The following is a 16,711-nucleotide window of genomic DNA, read 5'->3' on the forward strand; positions in this document are numbered from 1 at the left end:
ATGCTGGGGTGAACAGAACCAAGGACCGGTTGGGGAAGTCCTTCCACTGGGAGGGGATGGGCAAGGACGTTGCCAACTATGTCCGGTCTTGTGAGGTATGCCAAAGAGTGGGAAAGCCTCAAGACCAGGTCAAGGCCCCTCTCCAGCCACTCCCCATAATTGAGGTCCCATTTCAGCGAGTAGCTGTAGATATTCTGGGCCCTTTCCCAAAAAAGACGCCCAGAGGAAAGCAGTACGTACTGACTTTAGTGGACTTTGCTACCCGATGGCCGGAAGCAGTAGCTCTAGACAACACCAGGGCTAACACTGTGTGCCTGGCCCTAACAGACATCTTTGCCAGGGTAGGTTGGCCCTCCGACATCCTTACAGATTCAGGGTCTAATTTCTTGGCAGGGACCATGGAAAAACTGTGGGAAACTCATGGGGTGAATCACTTGGTTGCCACCCTGTACCACCATCAAACCAATGGCCTGGTGGAAAGGTTCAATGGAACTTTGGGGGCCATGATACGAAAATTCATCAACAAATTCTCCAATAATTGGGACCTAGTGTTGCAGCAGTTGCTGTTTGCCTACAGGGCTGTACCACATCCCAGTTTAGGGTTTTCACCATTTGAACTTGTGTATGGTCACGAGGTTAAGGGACCATTACAGTTGGTGAAGCAGCAATGGGAGGGGTTTACGCCTTCTCCAGGAACTAACATTCTGGACTTTGTAAGCAACCTTCAAAGCACCCTCCGACACTCTTTAGCCCTTGCTAGAGAGAACCGAAAGGATGCTCAAGAAGAGCAAAAGGCCTGGTATGACAGACATCCCAGAGAACGTTCCTTCAAGGTATGAGACCAGGTTATGGTCTTGAAGGCGCAACAGGTCCATAAGATGGAAGCATCATGGGAAGGGCCATTCACGGTCCAAGAGCGCCTGGGAACTGTAAACTACCTCATAGCATTTCCCAATTCCTCACTAAAGCCTAAAGTGTACCATGTTAATTCTCTCAAGCCTTTCTATTCCAGAGACTTACAGGTTTGTCAGTTTACAGTCCAGGGAGATGATGCTGAGTGGCCTAACGGTGTCTACTACGACGGAAAAAAAGACAGTGGCGTGGAAGAGGTGAACCTCTCAACCACCCTGGAACGTCTGCAGCGGCGACAAATCAAGGAGCTGTGCACTAGCTTTGCCCCATTGTTCTCAGCCACCCCAGGACGGACTGAACGGGCATACCACTCCATTGACACAGGTAATGCTCACCCAATCAGAACCCCACCCTACCGGGTGTCTCCTCATGCCCAAGCTGCTATAGAACGGGAGATCCAGAACATGCTACAGATGGGTATAATCCGCCCATCTACCAGTGCATGGGCATCTCCAGTGGTTCTGGTACCCAAACCAGATGGGGAAATATGCTTTTGCGTGGACTACCGTAAGCTAAATGCGGTAACTCGTCCGGACAACTATCCAATGCCACGCACCGATGAGCTATTGGAGAAGTTGGGACGTGCCCAGTTCATATCTACAATAGACTTAACCAAGGGGTACTGGCAAGTACCGCTAGATGAACCTGCCAAGGAGAGGTCAGCATTCATCACCCATGCGGGGGTGTATGAATTCAATGTCCTTCCTTTCGGCCTTCGAAATGCACCCGCCACCTTCCAGAGGCTGGTAGATGGTCTACTAGCAGGACTGGGAGAATTTGCAGTTGCCTACCTCGATGATGTGGCCATTTTTTCAGACTCCTGGCCCGAACACGTACTACACCTGGAAAAGGTCTTTGAGCGCATCAGGCAGGCTGGACTAACTGTTAAGGCCAAAAAGTGTCAAATAGGCCAAAACAGAGTGACTTACCTGGGGCACCAGGTGGGTCGAGGAACCATAAACCCCCTACAGGCCAAGGTGGATGCTATCCAAAAGTGGCCTGTCCCACGGTCCAAGAAGCAGGTCCAATCCTTCTTAGGCTTGGCCGGATACTACAGGCGATTTGTACCACACTACAGCCAAATCGCTGCCCCACTGACCGACCTGACCAAAAAGACCCAGCCAAATGCAGTTAAGTGGACTGATGAGTGTCAAAAGGCCTTTACCCAGCTTAAGGCGATGCTCATGTGTGACCCTGTGCTCAGGGCCCCGGACTTTGACAAGCCATTCCTAGTAACCACAGATGCATCTGAGCGTGGTATAGGAGCAGTGCTCATGCAGGAAGCAACAGATCACAACTTCCATCCTGTAGTGTTTCTCAGCAAGAAACTGTCTGAGAGGGAAAGTCACTGGTCAGTCAGTGAAAAGGAATGCTATGCCATTGTGTACGCCCTGGAAAAGCTATGACCATATGTTTGGGGACGGCGGTTCCAACTACAAACTGACCATGCTGCACTAAAGTGGCTTCATACTGCCAAGGGGAACAACAAGAAACTTCTTCGTTGGAGTCTAGCTCTCCAAGATTTTGATTTTGAAATTCAACACATCACAGGAGCTTCTAACAAAGTTGCTGATGCTCTCTCCCGTGAGAGTTTCCCAGAATTCAGTAGTTAAAAAGTGTTCTTAAAATGTAGAAGTCTGTTAGTTATATACTTAGTAGTATATGTAAAGGTGCATGTGTTGTAGTAATCTGTTTATTTTAAAGTTCTAGAAGGAAATCGCCGCCAGTGAGCTTCCCCACTGTCTGCAATTTGGGGGGCGTGTCATAAACAGATAGCTAAGGGTTAATGTCTCTTTCACCTGAAGCACCTGACCAGAGGACCAATCAGGAAACCGGATTTTTTTCAACTCTGGGTGGAGGGAAGTTTGTGTCTGAGTCTTTGTTGTCTGTCTGCCTGCTGTCTCTGAGCTTTGGAGAAGTAGTTTTACTTTCTAATCTTCTGTTTCTAAGTGTAAGGACAAAGAGATCAGATAGTAAGTTATATGATTTCTTTTCTTTGGTATTTGCATGAATATAAGTGCTGGAGTGCTTTGATTTGTATTCTTTTTGAATAAGGCTGTTTATTCAATATTCTTTTAAGCAATCGACCCTGTATTTTGTCACCTTAATACAGAGAGACCATTTGTATGTATTTTTTCTTTTTATATAAAGCTTTCTTTTTAAAACCTGTTGGAGTTTTTCTTTACTTCAGGGAAATTGAGTCTGTACTCACCAGGGAATTGGTGGGAGGAAGAAAACAGGGGGAGATCTGTGTGTGTTGGATTTGCTAGCCTGATTTTGCATTCCCTCTGGGTGAAGAGGAAAGTGCTTTTGTTTCCAGGACTGGGAACGGAGAGGGGGAGTCACTCTGTTTGGATTCACAGAGCTTGTGTCTGTGTATCTCTCCAGGAGCACCTGGAGGGGGGAAGGGAAAAAGGATTATTTCCCTTTGTTGTGAGACTCAAGGGATTTGGGTCTTGGGGTCCCCAGGGAAGGTTTTTCAGGAGGGACCAGAGTGCCCCAAAACACTCTAATTTTTTGGGTGGTGGCAGCAAGTACCAGGTCCAAGCTGGTAACTAAGCTTGGAGGTTTTCATGCTAACCCCCATATTTTGGACGCTAAGGTCCAAATCTGGGACTAGAGTTATGATAGGAGGGTATATTTTGGTTCAGCAAAAAGAACTGAAAATAGATCAGCCTCCACCAAAGATGCAAGAGGCTTTTTATAATGATGGGTATTGCATTCCAAGGCAAGAGAGCAAGAGATGAACATTTTAGAAGATGCTTGGAAGTTTCAGCACCCTTATCCTATGACAAAGGTGCTGTACACATGCTAGATAGGTAGAGGAACAGGCAGAATCTCTATAAAAAGTGGAGCGAAAGATTTGTTCTTTGCATTCACCTGATATACAAAACAAAAGGTCAGGGTTTCTTCTCTAATTCAGCTAAAACCTAATCAGCTGTACTCAGACTTCTTATAATGCTTAGCCTTATAGGCATCTCTTCAGACACCTTCCCCATTCATACATAGCAGAGATTTGAACACATTCTTGTCATGAACAACACAAATAAATAAGGAAGGGACAGCAAATTTAGAACCCATTAAAATTGTGGCTTCTAGATATAAGTTCTCATCCAATGAGCATTGAAGACAGTGGAAAAACTTCTGTTGGCTTAAATGGTGTTAATTGAAATTTAAAAAAAATCATGATATTCAAAAAAGTTCCGGTAAAGTCAAAGCTTACAATATATTATCTAATTTTTTCAAAATCACAAATTCCCACAGGTTCTACCATCGCTAAAGGAAATGCCCAGCCTACCTATATTTAAGCTATAGCAGATTTAAAAAAAATCACTTTGGTTTAGATTCATCCTTGGTGTAAATTCATTGGTTCTAGGAACAAATGTTACCCATGAGCTGTACCATATTTAGTAGGTTTTTCTTTCAGGGAAGCTCAAGATGAATAGTTTTCTCTGGAGGGTGTAAGTTTTGAAATGTCTTACCTGTATGGAGACACTGCTGTAAGAACCACCTATGACACCTGCAATGAGTAATGGAATGTTTTCTTGAATGGCGTAAGATCCATCGGGGCACATATACTCCGCTTCGTCCACTTTTGTCAAAGATGCCCTGACAAACTCCAGAGACTGTTCTAAAGCGTATGTGTCCCTTGAACATGTGTCCAAAATATGAACTCCAAGCTTAATTCCTGGGAGCAAGTAATTGTCTCTGTTGATTTCATCAATGGCAAACAGCATAGCCTCCAAGCGCTGGATGCCTCGGTCTTCATTGATTCTCCCACATTCTTCTGTCCCGGTGCCTTTTTCATTAATTGGGAATAAACCACCTAAGACTAAGTCTCCTTCTATCTTAATTTCCTTTCTTAAAAAGTTATGGTCACTTAGGGAAAGGAAAACTCCTTTGGAGAGCAAAGCAAGGGCAAGCACATGCAGCCTAGTGAACATCTTCATTGGTCCTGTTTTGGCAGCTTTAAGAAGCATGGGCAGAAGTAGACATGCCCCTTAGTCCTCTTGACCCATTGCCAAATGTGAAGTGCTGTCCCACAAGCAAGGGAAGAACAAGCCAACAAGACTTTCCATCAAGCCCCTAAATAGACAAAAGGAATTAGAAAAGGCAAAAGGAGACATCAGTTATTATGTTCTTTTCATCAATAAAACATTCAGAGCTGTGTTAAAAGGACATGGGTTGGGAAAATAGAAAGCTCTGGCGATGGGAAATAAGATCGGCTTACATGTGCATAGTGCCTTTCATCCCAAAGGGTCCATAATTGCTTCACAAGCTGAACAAATTTTACACAGCAACTACGCACAACGTTCCACGGAAACACAACCAACTCGGGGGTGAAACGAGCCAAATGTTTAATGTTGCTGAGTGCTGTTAAGCAACAAGTTAGCACAGGAGATGAAGAATAAATAGAGCAGATTTCCTCCATATCTAGCTCTCTCTTACACTCATGTCTAAATGCTCTTCAGCTGTCTCCCCTACTCTGAGAGTCATAGTGCCCTTATGTTTCCTTCCACTCTCCATCTAAGCTGCAGCGCCCTCTGTGTATCACTGCGCTTGTCAACCTCCCCTAGGTTTTATCTTCCCTTCCTAGTTAAAGCTATCTCCACCCACTGGATCCCACTTGCCCCTCCCATTGCTACCACCTGGGCCTGCAGGTGCTTGGTAGTTAGTTGTTGCTCTGCTCAGCACAGGACCTTCTCTTCTTAAGTGCCAGGCTGAACTCCAGCTACCCCAGCCTCCATGAGTTAGGGGAGGTACACCCCTACCACCTTCTGCCTGGCTTGAGGGAGGGAGACATTGTGGGAGGGAAGCTCTGGAGCCCCTTCCTGGACTGAGCAAGATAAACAAAGGGTGGGAGAAAGGAAATACTATCAACTCAATTTTAAAGATGGGGGAACTGAGACTCAGGGAGATTAAATAACTTGCCCAAGGACATGCAGTGAGTCTGTGGCAGACCTGGAAACTGAACCAGATCTTGTGAATCATGGTCTAGTGCCTTAAACACTTGATCATTTGTCTTTAAAGTTAAAAACCTTGCAAACAAATAACTCAAGGAAAAGGTAAAAGCAAAGAAGGTGATCTAGAACAGAAAGGATACGCATATTGAAGTTTGCCCAAGGCAGAAAAATGCCTAGGGCTGAATTTACTCACTTTAATGTTAATCACAGTTCAGTGCATGGGTCGGGGGAAAACAGACATCCAAGCATGTATATATTTGGGCTGATTCTACTCCCGTTGAAGTCAATGGGTATTTTGCTATTGATTGCAAGGGAGCAGGATCAAACCTTTAGATCTGACCATGTTATGCTACAACAGTCTCATGACTATATCTATTTGCCTGTAAACTCCTTGATAGTGTCTCTTTACAGCATGAATTAATGTGGCCACTTTGAACTCCAAATTCTTAAAAAATCAACTATGGTAATATTTAAGTAGAGTACTTTAATATTTCATTACTGTACTTACCTTTTCCTTAAAGCAAAATTTATTATGATTAGGCTTGCAGGGCTATGTATAATTTAGAAACACTTAGCATTATTTAAAACAGAGTGCTAAGAAATTTAAAGAAGAGACAATTAAAATTTAACACTGAAAGATGGATGAACACTCTTATTCTGATGCAGCTGTTTATCCTGGGGGAGTTTCTATATTGCTCTATCAGATTCTGGCAAAGGACAGAATTTTATTTATATTTACTCCAGCATCTTTATATCGTAAGTCAGTAGCAAGCCAGCTACACAGTTAAACATACTTCTTTATAGCCATATTGATGTATAAATAGCCTGAACCCCAGCCCATTTCAGCAGAGTTCTCCATTCGCAGATAAGTGATATGTCAGCTGCAAACAAACAGTTTTACCCTTCACCATAGGCAATCAGTCATATGGTTTTTTAACCAATGCAGGAACAGAACCTCTCAGGTTAACATCCACTCTGGGGAAAGCTGGTAGGAATAACAAAATAAATATATTCACAAATAATTCAACATCAAATTCATTCAAACAAATTATTTGCCAGATATTATTCAACCATTTTCAGAGTGCTTCAAATATGAAAAATATTTGTTTGCAACTAATTTATCAGACATAATTGTCCAATAAATTATTGGCATTTTATAATTCAATCAGATCTGCTTCCATAGTTCATGGTAGTAAACTGTCCTCTGGACTATAACGTGCTTTGAGATTTCCTATGTGTTATCTAGTCTGTGCGTTTGTATGGCCTATATCATCCTGATATCTTAGGACCTCAACAAACATTTAATGTATTTATCTCCACAACAGCCCCATGAAGATTGTTATCCCCATTTTATAGGTGGGGAAATTGAGGCACAGAGGTTTTCAATGGCTCACGACCCCTGCTGGGGGCCAGATTTGAAAAGCGCTTAGCTCCCATTTTTGCACCTACATAAAAAGCAGATTTTCAAAAGAACTCTGCACTCTGCAGCTCCCACAGTAACAAATATGGGCAAGTTTTCAAAAGAGCTCCATACCCAACAAACTGAACACTTCTGAAAATCTGGCTATTTATTTAGGTAACTAAATGGGAGCTGAGCTAGGCTGCTGAGACAACTGCTTATCATGCAGGTGATTTTTTTCCTTGTACTCCTGCATCTGTTTGTATCCATTTGTTGTCTCTTATCTTATACTTCGCTTTCAAGTTCTTTGGGGTGGGGACTGTCTTGTGTCCTGTGTTTGTACAGAGCCCAGTGCAATATACAGTAATACCAATAATAATGAATGACTCATCCAAGATTACTGTGGGACAGCTCGGACTCCAACCCAGATCTTTTGAGTTCTCTGCCAGTCCCATAGCCAGGCAGGCAGCCAGCCACCCTTCCTTCCCATACCTGCCTTCTCCTTTTGATTGAGGTTTTTATGGGGAGACATCAAAAGTAGTTTGTCACAACAGCACTCCAAGGCAGTCAGGAATAAGTAACTTCCCCTCAGAAATGTCTAGTTAGAGACAACCCTGTGTTCTAAATCCCATAGACAACCTACACAAGACCCTATGTGTCAATGCTGTGTATATAGGGACATGGGCAGGCCTTCTGTCTTGGGTTAAATTTCATCTGGAATGAGCGATCCTGCAAAGTGAGTCAGCTTTATTCCAGCCATTCATGTTCATTTCTTTGGCTACCAGCTTTTTCAAGTGAGAAAAAATGGCAGGGGCAAGGGTTGGCATTTTCCATGGGCATCAGGGAGTGGGTGTGGAAGGGAGAAAGATGGGGGTAGGCCCACTCCTCATGCTCCTCTGTCAAGCCACCTCACTTCTCTGGCACTCTACATGTTGAACAGCCCTGGTCCAAAGTATTTCAGTTGAGAGAAGGATGGAGGTGCTCCTGGGGAGGTCTGTGAGGGGACAGAAGGTTGACAACATGTGACACACTAAAGTTCCTGATGCACACAGGCTAGCTAGCCCCACTCAGCAGGCCAGTGGCTCACTCAGGTCTCCAAGCTGCATCAGAGCCCAAAACCAGGGCAAAATTCTGTATTTTGTAAAATGGACAGGAACACAGGAGCAGATTCCTGGTTCCCAGGAAAACATGATCACTGTCTCTCAGTTGTTCAGTCTCTTAGCTTTTCAATATTAACCACGAACATAATCTTCAGTAAAAAAAAAAAATGGCTTCCTTTTGCAGGCACAGCTCTTCTCTGATCTTGCAAACCAGCCAACCTCGCTTCCAGACCTCTGCCTCTTCATTGCTCCTGGAGCCCCGTGTGACTTTGGCTTCTTTTTGTGTCACCGCACTGCCCACAAGAACAGGTGCGGCAGGCATATCAGTCTGGGAAGGGGAGGGGCAGCTTGTCAAAAAATGTTCCGGCTAGGACTGTCAAAAGGGGGTGCTCACAGGAGCAAATGTTTTCCTGTTGGCTATGTGATTAGTAAAAGAACAAGCCTTAAGCAGCAATGTAGATTCAGGTGGCTAGATGTTCAGGTGAGGAGTCCTGCCCAGAGTGCTGGCTGTGAAGAAGAAAAGTTGGTTTGAAGCCATTAGCAAAAATGAGCTAGGCTTTTAATTTTCCTCTTGCACATCTCCATTGACAGACACCTCTGACATGCTGGCTTGGTTTGGGGTATGTTAGCTCTGCAATATACATAAGTCACTCCTGGTAGTGTTACACGTAAAAGAATGTGGGTCATATTCTTTCCCTTCCCTGCAGTTGGAATAGCACCCACTAACTCTGAGCTGAATTGTGCCACATGCTTCCAGAAGTGATATCACCATTCTGCCCAAATCCATGCTGGATGACATTAAAACACTGTTTTGAGATGGTGTATTTGAATATCGTTTCAAATGAGAGTGGCTATCCATCAAACATTTATACTGTGATAGCATTTAACTATCCAAGTGAGGTCAGGGCCCATTGTGACAAGCATTATGCAAATATCTAATTAGAAACAGTCCCTATCCCAAAGAGATTACAGTCTAAATAGACAAAGTGAGGGGAAACAGAGGCAAAGAGAAAATAAGGGATTTGTCCAAGGTCACAAAGCAAGTCAGTGTCAGAGCCAGGAAGAGAATCCTGATCTCCCAACTCTCAGTCTAGTGTCTCAGCTACTAACTAGGTGCTGTCTCCAATACGAGATTACTCATCAGCTTCTAGTTTTTCTGGGGCATTTTTGGTGCATCTCTAGGTAAGGCCTTTTTTAGAAAGATAGATTCATGGTGATAATTAACTTGGTTCCTTTGTTAGAACAGACTCAATCCAAATACCGAAATGAGAAACCAGACAAAATAGATATAGGCTCCCAATCAATGCCCAGCCCCTGTGTTTTCAATCAGTCCCAAGGAAATTCTTATTCTTCCTGAGTTAGTTCTTGCTCAGGTCTTTCCATGTGGCTCAGCACCTTGGGCGGTGGTTTCAGTTATTTCAGCGATATATATACTCAACAAAGGAGCTTAATTGCTTATTCCATTTAGCCTGAATGAACAGTAGCTAGCATAGCCATTAGCTTCAGTGCATCTGTGATTGCCTCCAGCATAACAATACCACCACTTGGCAATGACAATCTGTCTAACAATTATGTAGTTTCAAATCTTCCGTTTTTGGTTAAGATTCTAGCGAAGGTTCTAGTGAGAACTCTATGAGCACCTAGGTGCCTCGTCAATCTGGCTACTGGACTGTAACCGCACTAGCGGCATTAGCAGGTGATATCCTCCTGGCAATGGATGAAGGTCAAGTGCCCATGCTGTGGTTGTTAGTTCTATCAACTGTCTCCAAAACCATTAATCTATGTGAGTACCTCCACTCTGGAACCTCCCCAGATCAGAAGTAGCCTGAATTTGTTGATCTTCATGGCATTCTGCAGGGCTCATCTTTTTACCTACACTTTTGGAACAACAAAAGCTAATGTCTGCAGTAGAGAAGGTTAGCGCTTGGATTTGATTTTACTGTGCTTGGTTACTTTTTGACACACGGGTGAAGAGCAGCTGCTGACTTTGATGATATTATTAATTATTGGCAAAGGTAACTAAGGGATGGTCTGCTAGGCAAATTACTGTGCAACAAGCCAGAGTGTGCACGTATAGTGCACCAGCTTGCTGCTGCTACAGTGCAGTGAAATCCAAGTGCAGTCTGGCGTATTACTTAAGTCTCACTCTGGCTTGCCATGCACTAAGTTGCCGTGTAGACAAACCATAAGATAGGTGCCTTTTTCTCCTGAAGTACATTTCTAAACAAAATTCGATTTTTTCCTTGAAATCTGATGTGTCTAAAGACCAACTCACAAAAGCTGACATGGTTAATGTTACACTATACCCTTCTTGCAAACGCTGGACTACCAACACGCTAGCACTGCTAATCCAACACACTCCGCTCACTTGTGTTGGCTCTGCCAGAACTTGACCTCAATGCTTCATGAGAGCTATGCTACAGGATAAGGTACCTCACTTCACTGGAAGTGAGTGATGGACAAGCCTGAGACTCCTGACTGGTTATAATTAGAGATCCAGTCACCTTTTGTCAAAGTCTTTTCACAGAAACACAAGCATTAGAGTGACAGATATATGTCAGGTACACAAATTACTTATATACTGATAGTGGCTGCCTGAAATTTGATAGCTCAGACCTGGATGGAATAGAAAAGGGAAAATTGCCAATAGATGACAAGGTAAAGGAAACAGAATTGCATTTTCTCCATAGTTATGGCTGAAGCTAACTTTCCGTGAAACACTAGAGTTTGACACATAACTTAGCTGAAACTAAACCAAACCGCCAGAAATTTCACATACTGAAGCATACACCTTCAAATTTTTCTGGAAAGACAGAAGTAAATTGTATAAAGCATACATTAGATATGGGGAGTCAAAATATAAGGTGTTTTCACTTGTAGAAAATTTTGCTAACTTATTTGGCCAGTTATCCAGTATCTCAAAGTCAGTCGAGCTAAAAATTGTGTTTGAGTTCTGTTTGCCTCATTGAAGACTGGTGCCTTTGATGTCCTTGGGGACTCACGAGGGGTAAATTATACAGTTATTAAAATAAGTCAGTTGCCAAAATCCAGCAAAGCACATAAACATGTGAATAGTCCCATTGATTTTAATGCAACTACTCATGCTTAAAGTTAAGCATGTTCTTAAGTGTGCAATTTTCATAAGCATCTATGGGCGTGTTTACATAGGGATATTCAGGAAAGTTATTCTGAATTAACTAAAGGTGTGAATTTATAGTGGATTACGTAAACTGCATTAAACCCATTGGACAGTTTTATTCAGAATTTAAATGGACTTAATTTAGCTTAATTCACTTTGGAAGTAAATTAAGCTAAATCAAATCACATCCACTTTAATTCTGATTAAACACATCCACACAGAGGTTTAACACAGTTGAACTAAAGCTACCTCACTCAGGTGTGAATAGTCCACATCCCTAAGTGACATAGCTAAGATGACCTAACCCTTGGTGTAGACAATGTCAGGTTGGCAGAGCTACTGCCTCTCGGGAGATGGCATGTCTACACAGAAGTGGTACAGTGCTTCAGCTGCACTGCTGTAGCGTTTCAAGTGTAGACAAGCCCTAATCCACTTCAAAAATTAATTTGAATTAACTTTCCTGAGTGTCCCCATGTAGACAAGCCCTTAGTAATTTAGGAGCACAAATTCCATTCTTTTAGTACCACATTTCCAAAAAAGTACTGCACTCACAACTGGGGACAGATTTTCAAAGGCTTGCTTGCTTCTGCTGAAAATCTGATTCCAGTTATGGCTGTTGAGCACTTGGAAATCTGGGCCTGTGCTCTTTTGAAAATCTGATTCTAAATTACCCTGAGTGGTTTGTTGGATTGGTACCAATTTGTGTGTATTAGAAACTAGAGCTGGTTGGGGAAAAAAGGAAAAGACATTTCCATGAAAACTTTCCACATTTTGAAGATTTTTAATTTGGAAAGGGATTTTTTTTTTGCTAACCATTGTCTTTAAAACATTTTGAAATTTCATTTTTCTCCATTTCCTCCTCTCCCCTTTTCTCTTGTTTATCCAGAAAATGCAATGGAATCGTGATGTCCACGGTTTAGTTGATTTCCTTCACTTTTTCTTTTTTCTTTTCTTTTGCCACTCTGCAACATCTCCAGAATTCAGCCACCTTTGAGGTTCGATAAGGTGGCAGCAGATGAGGAAGAGGAGCAGAAGCACCACACATCGTTCATTAGGAAGTAAGGATTACCGTACTTCATTTGGAGTGAAAGAGGTGCTGGGGCACAAGCAATTAGGTACCAGAGCTCAAGCAATTTTTTTACTTTCATAATGGACACAGCAAGCCTAGAGGTGCGGGGGCTCAGCCTTGGCAAACATTAGCACAAATTAAGCACTGGAGGGCTACTATATCCAGTTACAACTTTAAGAGCAGTTTAGGGAGGCAGAACATAGAATCATAGAATCATAGAACTGGAAGGGACCTCGAGAGGTCATCTAGTCCAGTCCCCTGCACTCATGGCAGGACTAAGTATTATCTAGACCATTCTTGAAAGGCATTTGTCCAACCTGCTCTTAAAAATCTCCAATGATGGAGATTCCACAACCTGCCTAGCCAATTTATTCCAGTGCTTAACCACCCTGACAGTTAGGAAGTTTTTCCTAATGTCCAACCTAAAGCTCCCTTGCTGCAATTTGAGCCCATTGCTTTTTGTCCTGTCCTCAGAGGTTAAGAAAAACAATTTTTCTTCCTCCTCCTTGTAACAACCTTTTACATACTTGAAAACTGTTATCATGTCCTCTTTCAGACTTCTCTTTTCCAGACTAAACAAACCCAGTTTTTTCAATCTTCCCTCATAGGTCATGTTTTTTAGACCTTTAATCATTTTTGTTGCTCTTCTTCCTTCCTAGGCAGTCCTTCCCCATTTTATATATGTGCAACTGGTTGTTCCTTCATAAGTGGAGTACTTTGCATTTGTCCTTATTGAATTTCATCCTATTTACTTCAGATTGTTTCTCTAGTTTGTCCAGATCATTTTAAATTTTAATTGTATCTTCCAAAGCACCTGCAACCCCTTCCAGCTTGGTATCATCCCCAAACTTTATGTGTACTCTGTATGCCATTATCTAAATCATTGATGAAGCTATTGAACAGAACTGGACCCAGAACTGATCCCTGCAGAACACCACTCGTTATGCCCTGCTAGCACGACTGTGAATCACTGCTAACTACTCTCTGGAAACAGTTTTCCAACCAGTTATGCACCCACCTTATAGTAGCTCCATCTAGGTTGCATTTCCCTAGTTTGTTTATGAGCAGGTCATGCGAGACAGTATCAAAAGCTTTAGTAAATCAAGATATATCACATCTACAGCTTTCCCCCATCCACAAGGCCTGTTACCCTGTCAAAGAAAGCTATCAGGTTGGTTTGAGATGATTTGTTCTTGACAAATCCATGCTGACTGTTACTTATCACCTTATTATCTTCTAGATGTTTGCAAACTTATTGCGTAATTATTTGCTCTATTATCTTTCAGGGAACACAAGTTAAGCTGACTGGTCTGTAATTCCCTGGATTGTCCTTATTTCCCTTTGTATAGATTCAAGATTTTATAGATTCATAGATTTTATAGATCTCTTTTTATAGAATCAAGCCATTGTCATTTACACAGCTGAGGATGCAGCTCAACATGCTTTATTTTCTTTGTACCATGGCAATGATTTATTAGGGCAGCATAATTTTGACTTCCAAGGAGCTACACCAATTTACACTAGCTGAGGCTCTGGTACACTAGGAGTTTTCCTCTCTGGTAGTTAGTTCTCCAGGAGAAAGTTGGTTAGTTTGGGGATGCACTATGGGCTTGTAGATTGAGCATTAGTCTGTGCCTCAGGAGATGTAAGTTTTCTAGTTCTGGCTCTGCCACTGATCTGCTGGATAACCTTGGGTAAGTCACTTTGCCTCTCCATGCCTCTCAGTTTACCCATCTGTAAAATGGGGAAATGATACTTTACCTCTTTACTAAAGCATATTGACATCTACTGATGAGTAGAGGTTGGTATTGCTATTATTATTGATAAAATACTATAAATAGGAAAAAAGATCTGTGGAAATTTAACACTGAATCAGTGCCTTCTTGTACTTGATTGACAACTGATATATTGCAAAAAGGACATGATTAAAATTTGGAATACCTAAAATGTGCTTTTTCCCCACCATAAATTAAAAGGTTTATGTAAACTCTTTGTTTAGTGGTAGTCTTCCAAGTATGTAGAAATGGATTTCAGCGTCGATCTGAAGCAATTTCTGCCCATTTGCAACATCGCTTTTCTCCTAGGATCTAATTATTAGTGATTTTGCACGCTTTGAAATTTGAAGCCTCAAGTAAAATTACACAAGTTCATCACAGGGTTGGCATATCATAGAAGAGCAGATGTTACAGTCAAAACTCCCAGAAAGTTTGTGAAAGGCTTCAAAATACAGAACAACACACAAGACAGGAGGTATTATGCCAAAGAAGGTGGACTCAAGCATGAGTTATCCCTGTACAGATACCCATCCTGAAATATGTTATTGCATTTATAAATGTTGCCTTATATTTTTAGAGAGAACATATTGTTATTTCAGAATAAAGTCTATAAGTATTAGCACTGTGGTAATGCCGAGGCCCAGATCAGGGATCGGGGCCCTTCTGTGTTAGGTATGATGCAGATGTATAATGAAAATTCAGTCCTTGCCTCAGAGACTATACCCTATAATGATCTTGTTGATATGTATATAAAAAAGAGCCTAAGTGGTTTTGCATAAAGAGAGGGAGACAAAGAAGCCCTTGACAGGACACTGTTGGAGTTAGCCAGGTCCCAGCCATGAAGGGGCCCTGTATGTTAGGACTCTGATCAATAAAGGGGAGCCAGTGGAGTTTATGCAACATTGATGCAATGTGGAAGCATTGGCCTGTGTTCCTTTGTGAAGCAGGGTGCTGCATTCAGCACCAGCTGAGCCTTGGGTGTAGTGGTTACGTTGGGCCCCAGCAGAGTGTGCAGCAATAGTATGAGGATCACCAATAGCCGTCTGCTCCAATGCAAGGGGGATGTTCAGTTTTCTGGCCAGCTGAAGATGGAAGATAGCGTTCTTCAGTACTGTAGCAATCTGAGTGTTTTGGGTAATGGGGAGCCCAGCCTGAGTATGAGGCTTTGCGCCATCTGGATATCTTGTGGTGTGACGACCTTGATGTAAAGTGAAGTTAGAGTCTTTGCAAGTCCCTCAAAGAGTTACTGCCTTCCCACCATCATCCCTTCTGTCCTTCCTGGATTGAGTTGGGGCTTGATGCTCTTCATCCATCTGCTTATTTCTTCCAGGCATTGGTGACAGCTGAGACTGCTCTAGTGGAGAAAACAACGTAGAGACAAGTGCTGCCTGCATTTTGGTAGCACTTTAAATACTTTCATAAAATCTGTGAGGAGAAAGGAGGAGAATACTGAGGACCTCTGGGGCTCCATTAGATGAGGAGAAGCAGGTGCCTGTCATAACCTTCTTTAACCTGTGGATGCCACACGGTGCTACCACATTTATTTCTGCTAGCTGTTGTATGTATGTCATCAGCACTGCATGGTCAATGGGGCCAAAGCCCAGTGAGTGCTCCCAGTATAAATATAGGGGTGTGTATCCTGCCCAACACTAGAAAGCGATTTGTCCCTCAGTGCTGTTGGGGATGTCTCTGTGCTCCGGTCTGAGATGAAATCTCTGGCAAAGAAGACAGAAGAGGTGTAAGGGACAGTCACCAGATACATATACCAAATGACCCCCCTTCACTTCTCTCTCTGTCTGCAGGACCAAAGACTTGATTCATTGGACAAGTGTTTAGCATTTTCCTTTTAACTTTTCTGAAGTGTCTTCCTGTCTTTTCCTAGTAAACCCCATCCCACTCCTTTGCTCATGATCACTTGGCAGCTCTTTGGAGCATCTGCAGAGGTCTTCTTGAGCCCCTTTCTTGCTGTGAACTTCTGTTCACCCTCCAGCCCAGCTGCTTTGCAGGCAGAGCCTTGGCTTCTGCCAGATAGCGACATTTGAATCTGCCAGTTTCACTTTCACCACTGCTCTGCCAAGACAGCTCCCTGGTGTGACAGCAAGAGGCCCAAATTATGGCTGTCTCTGTGCATATAGGAGGGATACAGGAAGTCCCTTTCCTAGACTGCTCCTGAGTAGTCAGCAGCTGTAATGACATTTGCCTTTAAATGTTCTCTAATGCAGAGGGGAGGGCTGTCTGATGTTTCCAGCATCTTACTACCCCAGAAAAGGCAGTGCATGAGCCTGGGCCGGTCACCTACACACCAGCAAGGGCAGCAGATACTACAGCCGCTCTCCTGGAGTAGCAGGATTCT

At 42.9% G+C, this 16,711-nt stretch overlaps 1 protein-coding gene across 4 annotated transcripts in view; it reads right to left on the reverse strand.

Annotated features, from left to right (window-relative positions):
- GRM3 (glutamate metabotropic receptor 3) overlaps positions 1-16,711 on the reverse strand; it is a 172,564-nt gene that overhangs the window by 74,490 nt on the left and 81,363 nt on the right. For all 4 annotated transcript variants that reach the window (XM_050936827.1, XM_050936828.1, XM_050936829.1 and 1 more), the window contains one exon: positions 4,395-4,998. In XM_050936827.1, coding sequence (XP_050792784.1) covers positions 4,395-4,892 — 498 coding nt within the window. In that variant the 5' untranslated portion in view covers positions 4,893-4,998. The remainder of the gene's footprint in view (positions 1-4,394; positions 4,999-16,711) is intronic.

Source organism: Gopherus flavomarginatus, chromosome 1, assembly GCF_025201925.1.
Source record: "Gopherus flavomarginatus isolate rGopFla2 chromosome 1, rGopFla2.mat.asm, whole genome shotgun sequence".
Taxonomy (NCBI): domain Eukaryota; kingdom Metazoa; phylum Chordata; order Testudines; family Testudinidae; genus Gopherus; species Gopherus flavomarginatus.